Below are 18,311 nucleotides of genomic sequence, written 5' to 3'. Positions count from 1 at the left end.
ACTTGGGTCCTGCTAATCACTGACCTCTATAAAGGATGCTGAAGTTTATCTCCACTTGGACTGCGGCTTTGCATTTCCTTAGGCCTGCTGCCTCATCGTTCATAGCTGAATGAATAATTTGGCATGTAGTGAGCAGGAGGAGGTTGCTGTAACCTAGCAGCTGCATTTATTGGCACTGGATGCTTAAACATCCTTGGCGTAGCCAGCAGCATGCTTGGCACAAGCGCACTCTAATAACACTTAAACAAATTGCAGCCAGAGCACAAATGCTCTCTTAGATTACTGTCGCTTCCCCCCTAGCAGTGTATGCTTGTGCTATATTGATGGCACGGTGCTTGACCCCACTTTTATGCCATGAGGGTGCTGTAGCAGAACAGGCATGCACATAAATAGAAGTAGAAACTTGACAGGCTTTGCAATTTGAATAAAGTAATAGATAAATATTAAGCATCTACCATGTAACCTCTGCTACATTTTAATTATTTTAATTGTGTTGTCAGGGTGGCCTGCATTTGACTTTTATTTGTTTTTGCTGATGCCTTGACTCAAACTGACCCGAGGATCACAAGTGCATTGTACAGTTGTTTCCATATTTTTAAAGCTGTGCTGAATGATTGACTTACTGAGGGTCACAGCAGGGCTATTAACAAATGTAGTGCACTTGTTTCTACATAATGCCAGTGGCAGCATTAGAAGGTTAGGTGACTTGGTCAGTGTTAGGGACTAAACTGAGCCCACTTAAAGTATGTGCATTTATGTAGAACTTCTCACAGTGATGAATATCCATTTGCAAATTTCACGTGTGGTACATTGTTTTGTATGTTTCGGTGGTTGTGGCATTGACAGATTAACTGGGTCATGCAACCACTTTAAAGTGCGTTGTAGTTTCAAAATTAAACATTAGATTTCAGGTTTGTTTTAGCTTTGAGCTTATATAACTTGCATGTGTTCCAATTTGTAAAATATCTCGAAGTAATTTTACAGAATCAGTACAGTGTCAGCAGACATATAACAGTATAGAGCAAGAATTGAAGTGACAAATTAGGTTTTGTGTGTGTATAGCCTTCCATAGTGAAAGCCATCCAAGTTGGTTATGTTTCGTATATTTCTACTTTGGGTCACACAAGACGTCAAGGCTAAGGATTGAATTAGAAAACGCTTTTTCATGTGGTGCCATGCATCATGAAGACCATCCCAAAACGTTTGACATGCTTACTATTTATTTATTTGTACAGTTGTGGAATCAGTAGTTTAATTTGACATGCTTAGAGTCCTAAATGTCAAAGTAACATATTTGCCATTTATGTAGCACCTTTCTTTAGGAAGACCAATCCATGTCACTTTTTCGGCATGGTGCAGGTTTTCTTATGTTCCTCACTACAAACGTTAGTGGGCTGTATTAACTTGCTGTTGGTCACAAAGTGAATAAGAAATATAAATGGAAGAGCAAATTTATAATTTAGTATAGTACCTTTCATAACAAAAAAAAACACTTGGGACTCTTTTATAGACTGAATAAAATTTTTATTTGTTACTGTAGCATGATCAGGTTAAATTGATACTCTATGAGTTGCACAAAGAATTAGATGTGAAGATTGAAGCAACACATTGGTGAATTTATGTAGTGCCTTAAAGTGAAGACCACCCAAACATCATTTATTAGCATAGTACAAAGGGTCAGTATTTTTATGATTGTAGCATTAGATTGTTGATATGCTCTGGGCTAGTTGGTTAGTTAAAGTTTGGGGTTGAGATAGATAGATAGATAGATAGATACTTTATTAATCCCAAGGGGAAATTCACATAATCCAGCAGCAGTATACTGATACAAAGAAACAATATTAAATTAAATAGTAATAAAAATGAAAAGAATTAAAATAAAATTAATGTTCGCATTTACTCCCCCGGGTGGAATTGAAGAGTCGCATAGTGTGGGGGAGGAACGATCTCCTCAGTCTGTCAGTGGAGCAGGACGGTGACAAAAGTCTGTCACTGAAGCTACTCCTCTGCCTGGAGATGACACTGTTCAGTGGATGCAGTGGATTCTCCATGATTGACAGGAGTTTGCTTAGTGCCCGTCGCTCTGCCACAGATGTTAAACTGTCCAACTTTAATCCTACAATGGAGCCTGCCTTCTTAACAAGTTTGTCCAGGCGTGAGGCGTCTTTCATCTTTATGCTGCTACCCCAGCACACCACCGCGTAGAAGAGGGCATTTGAAGCAACACATTTGTGTTTGTATGTAGCGTCTTTCAAAGCAAAGGTCATAAATGATGTTGAACATAACACAGTTTCCATATTTCTATAGTTTAAACTGCTAGGTTAAGTGTGTTTCTCAGGGTCGCACTGTAAGTCAAAGATTAAGGTTTGTGCTGTGACTTTGCACTTTAGTGCTTGGCTCCTACACACTGAATTGAAATAGTTTTAAAAACCATCAAATGTAGGTGTAAAATATTCTGCCAAGAAGAATACAGAAAATAGATGTTAGGCCTCCACTTGTTAAGATCAGTTTATTTTACAAGAATGTTAATGTTTTATAACAAATATAATATATAGGCCATTTAAGCACTCTGGAGGTGCTGTTCCTTATGAATCGCTAAAGAATACAGTAATTGACGTTGTGTTTGGGGGTATGCATACTTATTCATTTCAGTTTATTTTTTCATATAGCACTCTTCATTCAGTGAAGGCGCAGAGCACTTTTGACAATACAGACTTTACAAATTACTAATTACACGGTGAGTACACATAAAGAAACAAATGTGTTTACACAGACAGCAAACCAAAGTAGATTGAAACTGGTTGATAGAAGTGGAACCTGGCAGTATGTGTCCATTAATTGTTGAACTGTTGCCACTTGACCATGGAGGAGACAGATGTTTTACTAATGCTTACCAACATGCACATGAATATTTACATTTATTTTAATATAAAAATAATAAATAACACGGTGTTCATCTCGCTGCTGTTATATGATTTGTGAACACCTGTAAGATGGCTGTGTAGAGATTTTGCTTTTTCATGGATAGCATTTCCACCTTTCGCCATGGTCCTTATTCTGGTGATCCTTGGTAAATTTCTTTTATCTCAAACAAAAGAGGGATGCCAGTGTGGCTCCTCAACTGTCACAGATTTTCATGCCTTGTATTTTTGCTTTGGATTTGTGATTTAGTATTCATCAGTTGTACACCAGTGAGTGTGACGGTTCTGTGTTTATATAGTGAGCTGCACAGTGTCATAGTGATTAGTGTTTTCCTGTCACAGTCTATTGACTAGCTCAGAATCCCAGCCTTGTCACTGCCTGTGTGCTCTTTGCATGTGCTCTCCTTGCCTTAGTGGGTTTTCCTTTCCCATTCCAAAGACATGCAAGTCAGGATCAGGTCAGGGTGATTGATAACTCCTAAATTAGACCATTATAAATTCACTGTGCCTGTGACAGACTGGTGTTTCTTCTAAGGGTCTGTCATGTCAGCACTAACCTCATCTTTCTGTACCCCTGAATTTAATTAAACTGGTTCACTAATGGATGTCTGTTTTACTAGGTAGGTAGCACACAAGAAAATGAGTTAGGGTATTCTAGGTTTCACTGTGTTGTTCATAAAGAGGGTATTTTAAAATTTTTACTCCAGCAGACTCCCCGTGACCCTGTGGTTAGGATATACAGTGCATCCGGAAAGTATTCACAGTGCATCACTTTTTCCACATTTTTTTTATGTTACAGCCTTATTCCAAAATGGATTAAATTCATTTTTTTCCTCAGAATTCTATACACAACACCCCATAATGACAACATGAAAAAAGTTTACTTGAGGTTTTTGTAAATTTATTAAAAATAAAAAAACTGAGAAATCACATGTACATAAGTATTCACAGCCTTTGCTCAATACTCGATGCACCTTTGGCGTCAATTACAGCGTCAAGTCTTTTTGAATATGATGCCACAAGCTTGGCACACCTATCCTTGGCCAGTTTCGCCCATTCCTGTTTGCAGCACCTCTCAAGCTCCATCAGGTTGGATGGGAAGCGTCAGTGCACAGCCATTTTAAGATCTCTCCAGAGATGTTTAATCGGATTCAAGTCTGGGCTCTGGCTGGGCCACTCAGGACATTCACAGAGCTGTCCTGAAGCCACTCCTTTGATATCTTGGCTGTGTGCTTAGGGTCGTTGTCCTGCTGAAAGATGAACCGTCGCCCCAGTCTGAGGTCAAGAGCGCTCTGGAGCAGGTTTTCATCCAGGATGTCTCTGTACATTGCTGCAGTCATCTTTCCCTTTGTCCTGACTAGTCTCCCAGTTCTTGCCGCTGAAAAACAACCCCACAGCATGCTGCTGCCACCACCATGCTTCACTGTAGGGATGGTATTGGCCTGGTGATGAGCAGTACCTGGTTTCCTCCAAACGTGACGCCTGGCAGTCACACCAAAGAGTTCAATCTTTGTCTCATCAGACCAGAGAATTTTGTTTCTCATGGTCTGAGAGTCCTTCAGGTGCCTTTTGGCAAACTCCAGGCGGGCTGCCATGTGCCTTTTACTAAGGAGTGGCTTCCGTCTGGCCACTCTACCATACAGGCCTGATTGGTGGATTGCTGCAGAGATGGTTGTCCTTCTGGAAGGTTCTCCTCTCTCCACAGAGGACCTCTGGAGCTCTGACAGAGTGACCATCGGGTTCTTGGTCACCTCCCTGACTAAGGCCCTTCTCCCCCGATCACTCAATTTAGATGGTTGGCCAGCTCTAGGAAGAGTCCTGGTGGTTTCGAACTTCTTCCACTTACGGATGATGGAGCCCACTGTGCTCATTGGGACCTTCAAAGCAGCAGAAATTTTTCTGTAACCTTCCCCAGATTTGGGCCTTGAGACAATCCTGTCTCGGAGGTCTACAGACAATTCCTTTGACTTCATGCTTGGTTTGTGCTCTGACATGAACTGTCAACTGTGGAACCTTCTATAGACAGGTGTGTGCCTTTCCAAATCCTGTCCAATCAACTGAATTTACCACAGGTGGACTCCAATTAAACATCTCAAGGATGATCAGGGGAAACAGGATGCACCTGAGCTCAATTTGGAGCTTCATGGCAAAGGCTGTGAATACTTATGTACATGTGCTTTCTCAGTTTTTTTATTTTTAATAAATTTGCAAAAACCTCAAGTAAACTTTTTTCATGTTGTCATTATGGGGTGTTGTGTGTAGAATTCTGAGGAAAAAAATGAATTTAATCCATTTTGGAATAAGGCTGTAACATAACAAAATGTGGAAAAAGTGATGCGCTGTAAATACTTTCCAGATGCACTGTAGCAGGATGGATAATGGATGGATGGATGGACATCCTGATTTTAGGGCTCAGACTCTGCCTTCCCAAGCCTCATGTAGATCTGGGCTTTGAAGGTGTCCCCTAAGGTCGGTCTTGTTTTTTTAATCCAGAGGAGTCTTGAGTCATAGACTTCATATAGCAGTTTTGAGGTGAAACCCATGAAAAGGCAGCAATAGATGAAAGTGGGGGAAATAGCATTGCATGGGTCACCAAATCATCTGTGCCATGGCTATTGTGTTTCTTAGGCAGTCCCTGTGGGACAAGGCAGAGCAAGCTGTTCCAGTACACACAAGCAATGATTATAGTGTTAAGGTGCCCCGTCAGCCTCTAAATGACAGATTAGCATCACACAGGGAAAAAAAAAAAAAAAGTACCTTTAGAATTATTACTGCATAGCCAACGTGTGGTCCCTGGACATTTTTGAGTGTTAATGGTTACACCCTAGTGTGTGCCAATGTAAAAAGGGGGAGGAGGACGTACCAAAGGCCCCAAGAGCAGGCAGTGTCACTTTGAAGAGTCTCTGAAGAGAAATAAACTCGAACGGTAGACCTTTATTTATTAAGGCTCCACTGTTCACGCTGTTTGTTCATGCATGTAACTGCGTTAAAACAGTTAAATGCTTGTTTACAGTTGAATTCCAGAGGGATTTTTTTTTCTCTCCCTCTCCACCCCCTCAGTTTCAGCTGCGTCGTACATTAGAGCGCAGTCCCTTAGCACATCATACTGATTTGTGTGGCTCTGTAATGCTCTAGAGGGAAAGAGTAATGGGAAGCTGCCCTGCGTCTAGGCTCCATTACTGGTGAACACTTTATAGCGTTTCACTTCTCAACTTGAGCAATAAATTACATAAAAATAGAAAACCTTAATTTAGAAGCACAGCAGAGTGTCGATTACAAACAAATCTATCAAATCCTTTTTGGGGAGGGGGGTGATAGTGGGAAGTGTGGTGCTTTTTTTTTTTTTTCTTTCGTTTCAAACGTATACATTTTCATTGCCAGGTGACTATCTACATTATCAAACAGATGTAACATCATGCTGCGGTAGTAGAAAATGTGTAGTTGTTAGCCCACAACTTAAATGAGAGTTCCTCTGTCAGAACAAGTAACCTAGAAATGTTATATCATTTTATACAATTCTGCAAAACCAGAAAGGAAATGGTGTTGTCAGTTAAACCACCTTTCCTGATTTCTATTCTCATGCAGACTTCTCTGTTTTTTTTTTTTGTTTTTTTTTTTTTATAAATGTGAGAGGCCTCCCTACGTAAAGGGTCTTAATAAGCCTTGGGAGCAAGGCAAGAGGGTTCTGTTCAGTCCAAAATGAATCACTTCACATGACTGGGATTATATATCTTGAAAAAAATATCCATCCATGGGTTTATGGTTTGCCAGTCTCTTACATGGAATAACCTTCATCCATCCATCATCCTAACTACAGGGTCATGGGTGTCTGCTGGAGCCAATCCCAGCCAACGCAGGGCACAAGGCAGGAAACAAATACCAGGAAGGGTGCCAGCCCACCGCAGGGCGCACAGACACACACACACACACACACACACCATCGCCATTGCACCTAACCGGCATGTCTTTGGACTGTGGGAAGAAAACCAGAGTACCCGGAGGGAAAAACAAAAAATTAGGCTGATTTGTTTAAGAAAGCTCTTTCAGTTTGGCCATTTTTGAACCCTGAACTGAAGTTTAGGAATTCCAGTACCTTGCAATCCTTCTGAATAGAATAATGGACTTCATCAGTGCTCATGCAATTCCAAAGTTTCTCTAACAACCAGTCAGCATTAAAAGTGATTAATTAGGGATACGCTAAAAGGAGTTGACCATTAGGACACTAAAGGAATGGAATCAGAAAACGGGGTTGTGCATTCATACACAAATAATAAATTACAAATCCGTTATTTCAAGCAGCAGTGGCTTTTAGCAAACCTAAGAATGTCTTGGCACATAATCGAGTATCTCACAATCTGTGATTTATAAAACTACAAAGATTTCCCTTCAGGAATGTATTCTGGCCTAATCAACATGTATTAGGAACTTTTACCTTCATATGGTATTATACAGATGGACTGCAGAATTCTGTTGTCATTGGATGTCTATTGAAATTGTTAAACCATGGATTGAATTGTAATACAGATTTGACAAGTACACAAGATAAGTTACATTATAAGGATTACTTATGGGTTATTCTTTTTTAAAAAACTTGGTAAGGTTTATTTGTTGTGGGAGCCAATATTGTTGATTCCTGAAGTGAAGAATTCCTGCATCCAATGCTACAAGTACTCTCATGAGCTAATAAATTTAAACTGGAAGAAATTTAAGGAACATTTCTTAAATGGGGGTGTAATTTGGATACATCATTATGCCCAAGAATCCAGACTTAAATAGAAGCAATGGAAATGTGGCGATTCTCCAGTGCAAAGAAATTAAAGGTCTAAGCCAGTGCCGGTAAGGCCATGTCCACAATTTTTGAGATGTTGGAAGTAGTCTGAATTGATTAACTGTCTCAAAACTCCCACATAATCAGCAATATTTAAACTTGATTTTATTTGTCATTTGCAATAGTCAGGGAAAAGCAATGTTGGCCACTGCCCTTTCATCTTCACTACTGTGCCCCTGCTCATTCTGCATGGGTCACAAATGCTGCTCTACAGAACTTTCGATTTTAAGAAATGCCACGTTTCTCTTGCCTCGCAGACCTGTTTTGCCGCAAATGAGTACATCCCGTTCTCTGATCTGATGGACTTCTTTTCAGGGACCTGCTATGCCAGTAATGAAGATGTCAAGTCGGTTACAGAGCTGACTTTCTTGCTTAAGTGGCATAGAAAAGCTTTGTAATTGTTTTTAAAAGTATGTTAGTGTTCTCAGCGATTGAGTTAAAAGTTGTTGTTTAGTTTTACTGATGTTTCTATGAATACGTTCAGGCTCAAACCCTTTCCATCACTCTTTATACATAGACAGGAAAGGCACAACTTTAAAATAGCAAGTGCCTTGGAATAGTATTCAGAAACTTTCAAAGTTTTAAATTTTGTTGGACTACGATGTCTACCAAGCCTTGTTCCAGCCTGTATTTTTATTCCAGACACCGATTTAGCAATTTGTCAGCAGGTAACCTAAGCAAAGTCAAAAACTGTAAGACATTACAACCATTGGAGTATTGGAGTCTAAGGCCGGGTTTATACTTCACGCGACGCATGCTGCAGTGGACGCTCCTGCTATGCAAGCATTGTATCGTTTATACTTGCACGCGTACTTTATGTAAATCTGGAGGGATCCACCAGGTGGCAGTGCAAGATATTATCACAGTGAGAACAGGTTCGCCTTTGCTGTGTTGTGAATTGCCTGGAACATCCATTAAATTCCAATGACACCTTACCGCAATATCTCTGAAAAGGATGTTTAATGATTCAATCCATTAGTCCAAGGATTTGTCCATTTCAGCTAGCATTGGGCAAGAGGCAGAAACAATCCTAGGCCGAGGCATCAGTTCATCGCAAGGTGAATGCAAGCACTCGCATACACTCGAGTCATTTTAGTGTCACCAAATCTGCATATCTTTGCAAGGAAACCGGAGCACACTGTGGAAACCTAGCAGGAAAACATGGAAACTCCAGGCAGGGAATATCAGCAACGTGGCTCCCTTCAAGACAGCAGTGCTAACGATCTGACACCGTGTCACCCCCACGTGTGTAATTATTAACAGTATCCATTATTTAAATGAAATTACCGATTTATCTGTAAAATATAATGTACATTAATGCATTTCATCATGAAAGTGATATCAAGTGTAAATCTAAAGATTCTAAATGTGCAGAGAGTTGGATTATCATACATTTAATATGCTCAGTGTGGCGATCTATTGCTGTTTGCCGCTGCTGTCAGTACCGGAGGAAGCCCTAGAAAAAAAGACGGCACAGAAGACAGTATGTGAGACTTTTAAAATGTATCGTTTCATTACGATTAGGAATATGCGACGCTTGAATATAAAAGCACCACAAATGCATTTTGCTTAACCACTTTGAACCATTCATCAAACATCGAAGCTCACACACTGATCTCATAGGATCCGTAAAGCGGCTTTCTGTCACATGCAGATAGTAACAAGAGACTCTGAGGTCACATTCCAACTTTTAGCACACTGCACCCCCCAACTTTTTGCTGGTACTGCAACTTGCGCACGCGTACCGTTAATTTCTGAGGACCTGCTCAGAGGACGCATCAAATGAACGCTAGAAACTCGTGGCAGCCATGATGCTTTCTGAGTGTGAAGTATAAATGAGCCCTAAGCACTATAACAAAACCTTTCCAAAGGCTTCTTCATTTGCATCACTAAAGTCAGTATCACATTTTTGGGATAAAAGCTCCAGAAAATTTGATCATGTGGTGTATCTGTAAGAAAAGTATGGAAGTAAAGAGTGATGACATTCAAAGGAGGTTAGTGGTCAGAAATCAAGCTGGGAGATACCCACAGTACCTTAGAAGGCATAATTGTGGGAAAGGTGACTCAGCCCAGTATTAAGATGGGGGTTTGAATATTTATGTAGACTTCAGTTTTTGACTTTTAAGATTTCTACTAATAATTCATCTTGTTCGTGAAGAAGTGATGTGCATAGATTAGGTAAAGAGCTTGACAAATTAGAGACCGCTCAGTCCATCAAGCTTTTTTGGTTAGCCAGTGGCCACAGGCTTCTCATATCTCTAGATTTTCTTAGATTTTTCACTTCAAGTTTATTTCTCAGTAGCTTGTCCTAGTCTTCCCAGAAACCTTTGTGTAAACAAAGGCATCCTATAGTTCATCTTGAATCCCCTTAACTTTATGCTAGATGCCTTCCTCAACACAGAACAGTATAAAATGGGATGTTTGAAGACATAGGTGTTTACATGTAAATGTCCTTAGCATGTCAGAGTAGGACATGCCCTTTGTGTATGGGCTGCATTTGGCTTGAGAGCGTAATGACTAGAAAATCACACAGGACCCCATATAAGGTTTTGTAAATTACCACAAGATGTAATTTTTATTTTAAGATCCAGTAAAGTGTTTTCTTAGCTACTTTTTTCTGAGATTTTTCATGGACACAAGGTTAAAAAAGTATAAGCAGATCATTAATTGATTTTCTATCTAAACATTTTTACACTGTGATCAAGAATTGGAAGATGAATCCTGCTAGAAGGCTTAAATATGTAATTGTTTGAAAGGTGACTTGGCCCAGCAGTAAAATGTGGGGGTTGAGTATTTTTGCAGAATTTAGTTTTTGACTTTTAAGATAGCTTCTAACAATTCAGGTTTTTCTTTGAACGTATGTATTATTTTGCAATAAAATTACAGACTAGAAAAGCACAAATATTATTTGTAATCACACAGCAGTAAAAACATACAGATCTGAATGTTTTGGCATTTGAATGTACTCCGTTTAATCTTATAAAGCACCTCCCTTTTACAAGACTATGCAATATACACCAGTTAGGAATACAGCATAGTATGATATGCAGCAATACAATGCTGAAGTAAAGGTAAAACAACATAAAGCATCTACAAATATGCATCCATATTTGCACTTGTACGCCGCAATAAGGGAAGGACCGGGAGAAGGTCGGTGTCTTCTATGGAATGGAAGAGGGCAGCCCCCCTGGATTGTATGGAGGCCACGGAGCTGGGGAGCTCAACCCTGTGGAGCGATGTGGCCACCACCAGGGCAGCTCCGGAACTGGGGTATGCAGCACTTCCGCCTCACCTGGAAGTGCTGCCGCATATTAAGTGGGGAGAACCTGGAGCACTTCTGGCTGCTGTTTAAAAGAGGCTGCCTCATTCCACTCGGGAGCCGGAGTTGGGTGGAAGAGGATGGAGCTTGTGATGGAGGAGTTGGAGGCGACAGAAGAGAGAGTGAGAAAGACCTTTATTGTTATTTTTGTGCACTGTGGTGGGGGTTGTAAATAAACATGTGTTTTGGGACATTGTGTTGGCCTGTTTGTGTCCGGGTCTGAATATTCCTATATATATATATATATATATATATATATATATATATATATATATATATATATACACACACATACATACTGTACATAAGGAACTGGGAGTAAAACAATACAAAAAAAAGGGTCTATAAATGATGCCCAGCATATGAGAAACAAAGTGTCACATATTAATACTTAAGCCTAAAATTCCTTATAAGACAATAGCTTAGTCTATATGTCATAAACGAGTCTTGTAATGTTGTTTGATAAAGAGAGAATAAAATGCACACAATCTGTATCTGCTAGCAGATGACAAAGACAAGGCATTGCCCTCTGTAGATAAGACACTTTCAGTCTTTGTGTGTACCATGCAATCACCAGGACGTCTTACAACAAGGAATGAATTAAGCATTAATTTGTGTATTAATTTTGGTAAGATTTTTACCAGGACACTTGCTTTAAAAGTATTTTATGGATATCAGCGTTAAGTGTGGCAAAAGAGCTTTAAAAGACAGCAGAGTCTGTAGGAATATACTGTAGGAGTGTGGTCTGATTTAAAGTACCAATGGAATCTGCAGGCAGACACTTAACGGTGGTCTTCAAAATTTCACCATGGGTGCTAGTGAGACACTGTTATCTAGGAAATGGTTCTCCACATGTTTTTCAACGTGCAAACCAGCCAAAGATTTTCTTTTCTGCATGATTTGAGAACTTTGGTGCATTTCTGATCTTCTTGTCAGCATATAACTGTGTGTTTTATATCCATTTTGTGACCCTATGATAAAAAACATTGCCTAAATGAATAAGGATTTGCAGACAGTGCTATGTAGTAGTTATCATAGCACTGTATCGTAGTATGCCTTCAAAAGAAAAAAATTAACTATTTGTATGTGTTAATTTGATGCTAATATATGTGTTTGTATATGTTTTTGTGTGTGTGTAACGAAGACTATAGTGTTGGACAATAACACTTATAGCTAGCTGTAAGTGCAAAGGAAAGATCTCTTGCATGCCTCTATGTATACATGTAACATGTATACTTAAATGGTTGTTGTATGCATACTTGGCATGCTTACAAAACTCTTTGCTGAACTAAATAACACATTTAAGCAGAAACTGCTTAATTATACATATTGTGAGTAAACACTCTGTTGTCTTTTGGAATTAGTTTTGCTTGTTTTTCCGTATCAAGAACTTTTCCTCTTGAAGTTACTGTAGACCTAGTTGCACATGCACAGCGATATGCATAAATGGGCGTCGATAAGTAAAAAACCAAAAATACTTAGTATGCCGAGCAATGGAAATAGGAAATGTGCTTGATTGCAGAAATATCGTAAAAAAAATGATTGTGCTAATACAGTTATAATCACACATATCTGCATCAGCCTTCAAATCTGTATTTGTTATGTTGGCAGTTCAAACTGGAGTTTCTGGTGTGTGTTTAATATTCTCTACATATTTACTGCATTGTTTTTCGCATGTTGCATAGCTTTGTTATATGTTGCTTGGGAATATACCTTAAAGTTATCAGGCTGATTTTTATCAAATTTTAAGCATGTTCGTTTTTGTAAATTAAATTGAATTAAATTATAAGCCTCTTATTCATCCTCCCCACATATCTGGCAATATCAACTTCAGATTTCTGTTTACTAACCATTTTATTTATTTATTTATTGTATAGGAATTCTATTGTCAACTTTGGGGCCCCAGAAATGGTTTAATAATTTGCTATTCTTATCCATCGACTTATCTAATGGTGTGGTCAGAGGAAAGACTCTTTAAGGTTATTTTGTTTTGTGTTCACAAGAATTATGAATGCTGTAAAAATCACTTAAGTTTTTTTTTGTTTTTTTTAAATCCAGCACTTAACCGACATGCCAGTACAAGAAATACCCCACTTTTGATGTAACGTTTGACATCCTGTATAGTGAGACATCAAGACGAGTCAATCTGTTTGGGGTTCCACGCCCCCCTTTCTGGCATTCTAGATTTGAAAATCCCTAATTTCTAGGCCGTTTTGTACTTTAGCTTGTGCAGGAAATTACCTGCTTATGGTGAAGAGCAAACCAATCGGTATCTCCAGCAAAAATGATCAGAAGAATGTGAAGTTGTGCATGCCACATCAACCCATGCCAAGAGTTCACCCCCTAATGGGAAGCGAAGGGTTAAAGTTACTCTTTTTCACAAAACACCTACCTCATGTAGTAAACCATTACATTTCTTATGAACACACCCAAAATTAGGGAGGTTGTGCTAATTCAGATTTGTTGTTGTTTTGGGTTTTTTTTTTTTTTTTTTTTGTTTAGTAATTTTTAAAAGGTTTATGTCCTGTTACCTCAAAAAGCAAAAATTGTAAGTAATGGCACACAATATTACCATTTGTTCATGTGCATGTTTCAGCCCAACACTCCAGCATAAAATGAGGATCGATGTTTTCTGCCTTTTTGCGCTTTCCTATTGTATTTGTGTTGGAACCTGCCAGTGATTTTTAGGTCTCAGATGTTTATCATTTTGTGTACATGACCTTGTCTTAAAGAGGGAAAAAAAATATCTGACATTGCCTTCCATGAGCGGTAGCTTTATTCGTGGTTGACTGCATCTTCTTACACACGGTGCACTTTGGATATCTGGGACTTCATCAGAAACATGGTGACACTTGGGCCAGCATGTGGCTGGCCTGTGACTGACAGAACTCTTTGGCAATTTTTACTGTGGTGATTAGCATTGCAAAGGTTCTGCCAAGTAGGAAGGAACATTTTGTTTGAGTGATTATCCCCTACTGCCATATATTTGAATTGCAGTATGTTGTCTCCTTGACCACAATGATGTTTGGAAATTGTTTGCCTCTTGTCATCACAAAGCACAGATTATTATTTTTTTTCTTTAGCTGGTCAGGTTGTTATTAAGTTCATTTTTTCTTTTTGTTTTTTCTAACTGAGGTTAATTTAATCATTAGAAAGGAATGCAGTTTTATACATAGCCTGCTGACAGATGCCCACCTGTCTGCAAGCCCAAAACCCATAACTTGTATGCTTTATTTTTGTCTATACTGTACTAATAATACTAATAAATTCCAACCTACAGCTATTATTTTGTGACCTTTGTTATCAGTTGCCCTTCTAGTTTTGGGAAAACATGTCATTGTTTTACAGTGCTACAAGTTTTGTATGCTTCACTATTAAACTAACGGACGCCCTTGTGTCTTATTAGTGGTATTCTTTATTTCTCGACACTAACACTTTTTTTCTTTTGTTTTTTCTCTGCAGGTAAATCATCTGAACGAGGTACATTTTCTGCATACAACAGAGAAGCAGGGGTGTCAGGATGCCAAGTAAGTAAGCTGATAACATTAAGAATTTTGGGAGGTAGTGGTCTGGTTGGTGTTGAAAAGGTGGGGGGTGAAGGGAAGCGTAAATGGCAGGGAGGGCCAGGTAGTAAGCACAAGTAAAAACTCTGGATTTGGCAAGATAAGTGTTTCTGTGATACCAGAATACGCTGAACACACATTTGAAAACTTTTTATCTTTCTGAAACACAATGCCCTAAACTGTTCACCATGCAGGCACATGATTACTTGAGGCCTCATTCATTGCCCTTGACAAATGTTAAAGCTTGTGCATTAGCCCTGGATGTGGACTTTCCCAGGTTTATCTGAGTTTATTCCCTTAACACTCCCTTTCGTTTCCCTGCCTCATACAGAGCTGCCATCTTCAGACATTTAGGGAGCCACTCAATGACCTTTATAGTTGGGTGGCAGTATGTCCAATGTGGTGATGTACAGGTTTGAGCACACCGTCTAACTGGGGTAAATATTTTCAAAAGCTTTTGCCTCTATTACAGTCGTACAGTTTTGAATATCTTAAAATTTGTAAAAATGACTATACAAGTATAGTGGTTTTATTAAAAGCAATTAATTCTTTTGGTGCTTTTCTCAATAGTGATTAACAAAGTTCTACTTTTAAAAGATAAAGTTTACTAAAGGTTTTATTTGTAGTAGACATCCTAAATCAGATATACTATTTTCTCTTCTGATTTTCCACAATGGATGTGATGTCCTGATTCCAAAATATAAATACATTATCTTATCCTTGTTTTTTTGACATTTCAACATAGCTTTAGACCTCCAGTGTTCTGCTGCTTTGGTGAGCTGATCAAATTGCACATATCTGATAACGTTTAATAGCCTTTGTAACATATACGTCGGTCATATTACGCAGCATGTCCCGTCATTTACATCTCTCTTTACGCATACTCATCTCAGTGCTTCCTCGCGTGTCGTTTTCCTAAAGCATCCTTACACTACGGTTAAGATCGTTTGTAGGAGGATTATTTTACTCAGGAGTAATAAGGACTGTCATGGAGTGGTATGGGCCTCAGCCAGCCTGTCCTTAGTGCTTTAGAAGGGGCTGGGCGGTCTCATGGTCTGGAACCCCTGCAGATTTTATTTTTTCTCTCCAGCCATCTGGAGTTTTTTTGTTTTTTCTGTCCTCCCTGGCCATCGGACCTTACTCTTATTCTATGTTAATTAGTGTTGGTATTTTAATTCTTACGTTGTCTTTTATTTCTCTTTTCTTCATCATGTAAAGCACTTTGAGCTACATTTTTTTTATGAAAATGTACTATATAAATAAATGTTGTTGTTGTTGTTTAGCTGTGTAAATCTTATAACATATACATGCAATCTGATTCTTTGCTCAGCGGAACTCCTAAATCTCGGCACTCAGCTAGACCCTTCTTGTTCTTCATCCCACATTGACCAAGTGCAATCACAAATGATCTGAATGATTGGGTAGGCAATTATACAAAAGGTGCATGTGCATTTAAACCTGGTTCATAATATAATGTACAATAATACATAAAGCTGATTTATAGAAGTGGACGGTACAGTAGTAAGCCCTGCTACCTCACAGATCCAGCGTCCTTGGTTCAAATCCTGCAAATGGATGTACTGTAATCCTTTTAGAGTCTATACATCTTTCTTGTTTCTGTGGATATTCCTCTTTCATTAACAAAAACACATAGGTTAGGCTAAATGACAATTTCAAATTGACCTGAGTGAGTGCTTTGTACCTGATGTTGCTGTAGTAGGACCCCCACACTCCCCAAGCATGCAAGCAAGTATGAGAGTATTGTACTATATAATGATTTCTGGAACATAATGTTCTGTAGTGCAACTCATCATTGGAAAAAGCTGGGGTATTTTGTAATAAAGTATGAGGTTGATGTTCTGAAGGCTATTTGGTGACATAGTGAATAGTGTTGCTGACTCTCCACATCAGGACATTGGGTTTGATAGGTTTGAATTTAAGTCTGATTTCTGTCTCTGCGGAGCTTTCAAGTGCTCCTTGTGTCCACATGTGGTTTTTCTGCAGATACTTCTCCTTATTGTTTGCATTTCAAAGACATGCTCTTTGTTTGATTGGTAAAATCTAAACTGGTCCATTATGTTTCAAACTGTGTCACACTCCACTGCTGTTTCCTGTTTGTGTCCATCATCCTGTGAATGTAAAATTATATATGTTAACGTGATGGATGGACGATTTGTTTTGTAATAATTCTCACAAGTAGAAGACAACTGTATAACACAAAGGATGACTGGGCAGAAGGTGCTGTCCAGAAAACCGAAGCTGGAAACTTGCCCTAAAAAGAATCAGTTGCAGGTTCAGATCCCAGCCTTCTGTGACCCAGGGTGAGTCACTTTCACTGCCTGAGCTCACACTGCAGATACATAAAAGATCATTTAGGATGTTGGTCACTATGGAAAAAGAAAAGTGTAACGAAATGTTATATACAGTGCATTGATAATTTGTTCATTGTCCAGGTTTGCCTAGTTCTGTTTTCATGGGTGTATAGATTAAAGTTGCTACTGTAGCTCTTATCATAAGATGAGCTGTAATTTAAAAAAAAATTCATTAAAAATATGATTTTGCATTTTAACATTTTTTAGACTATATTGTACTGTGGAAGGTGCTAAATATAAAGAAAAAAATTTTGTATGGGCATCATCACATAGGAGATGATGTGGCTACAGAACTAATCCTCACCACTTTGTCACTTGGATTGCATTCCAATTGTACAAATCTCTTGTAATACTGTGTTTAAAATCTTTTATGAATGGTAGTTATTTAGAAAGGTGCTAAATAAAACAATATTCAAAATCAAAGAGCAAACACAACACTTTTAAGTGTTCATACTAGGGATTCCCCCCCCAAACTAATGAATTATTTATTGTATGTTTTAATGAAGCCTCTTGTCTCTTCTGACTAAAATCCCAGTACGTTTTTAGAATGTGCAGCTGTTTTGTGAGCTCAGGCCTCTTGCCGAGTGATAACAGACTTAGTTGGCAGTTTCTCTGCTTTTACAAACTCAAAACGTTGCCTCGATATTTCAGACTTTCTTGAGCCGTACACTGGTGTCGACACATGTTCAATAAATTAAAAGTCTGCTCGAGACTTCAGTGTTACAGGGCACAGGAGAAAAGCCTGTGTAAATGAGCTTGTCCCCAAGTGTGAATAGAAGTTCTTGATGAGAAAGTCTCCCCTCATGTTGTGCTCTGTAAATAATGTGCACAAGAATGTTTAATTGATGAGTAAGCCTGCTCGGAAGCTGGGCTGCAACATGTAATGTGAGCAGCCAGTTCCAAGTACAAGTGCTAAAAGTCAGGCTCTCTGGCTGATTTGGCCTTCACCTTCTCTTCACCAAGGATCAATTAAGTAATGGTCACTATCTGAAACAGCGCCCTCCCACCCCATTGGCCCCCTCTCCTCCTGGACACAGATGTTATCAACAAAGGCACAACTCTCTGTCCTGCTGAGCCCTCATTAATGCTAAGTCGTCCCTCAATGTCAGAAGGTTGTTTTTCTTCAAATTCTAGTCGATATGATCATGTGGGTCTGGCCACTCTATACTGATCTATTAGTGAAAATCAGTGCCTCGGGGTTTGTGATAAAGTGAGACACTTTCAGATTTCTTATATTTTATAATAAAGGAACTTATCAGTGTAATACTAAGTGAGCGTTCAAGCCTTTTCCAGCAGGATAAAAGTAAG

General features: G+C 39.0%; 1 protein-coding gene across 4 annotated transcripts in view; it reads left to right on the top strand.

Moving 5' to 3' along the window:
- The window catches only part of tcf12 (transcription factor 12), a 285,014-nt gene that overhangs the window by 179,080 nt on the left and 87,623 nt on the right, over positions 1-18,311 (top strand). For all 4 annotated transcript variants that reach the window (XM_039770242.1, XM_039770241.1, XM_039770243.1 and 1 more), the window contains one exon: positions 14,531-14,595. In XM_039770242.1, coding sequence (XP_039626176.1) covers positions 14,531-14,595 — 65 coding nt within the window. The remainder of the gene's footprint in view (positions 1-14,530; positions 14,596-18,311) is intronic.

This window comes from Polypterus senegalus, chromosome 12, assembly GCF_016835505.1.
Source record: "Polypterus senegalus isolate Bchr_013 chromosome 12, ASM1683550v1, whole genome shotgun sequence".
Lineage (NCBI taxonomy): Eukaryota > Metazoa > Chordata > Cladistia > Polypteriformes > Polypteridae > Polypterus > Polypterus senegalus.
Note: the sequence above shows the minus strand (reverse complement) of the source record. Positions and strands in the feature narration are given on the sequence as shown.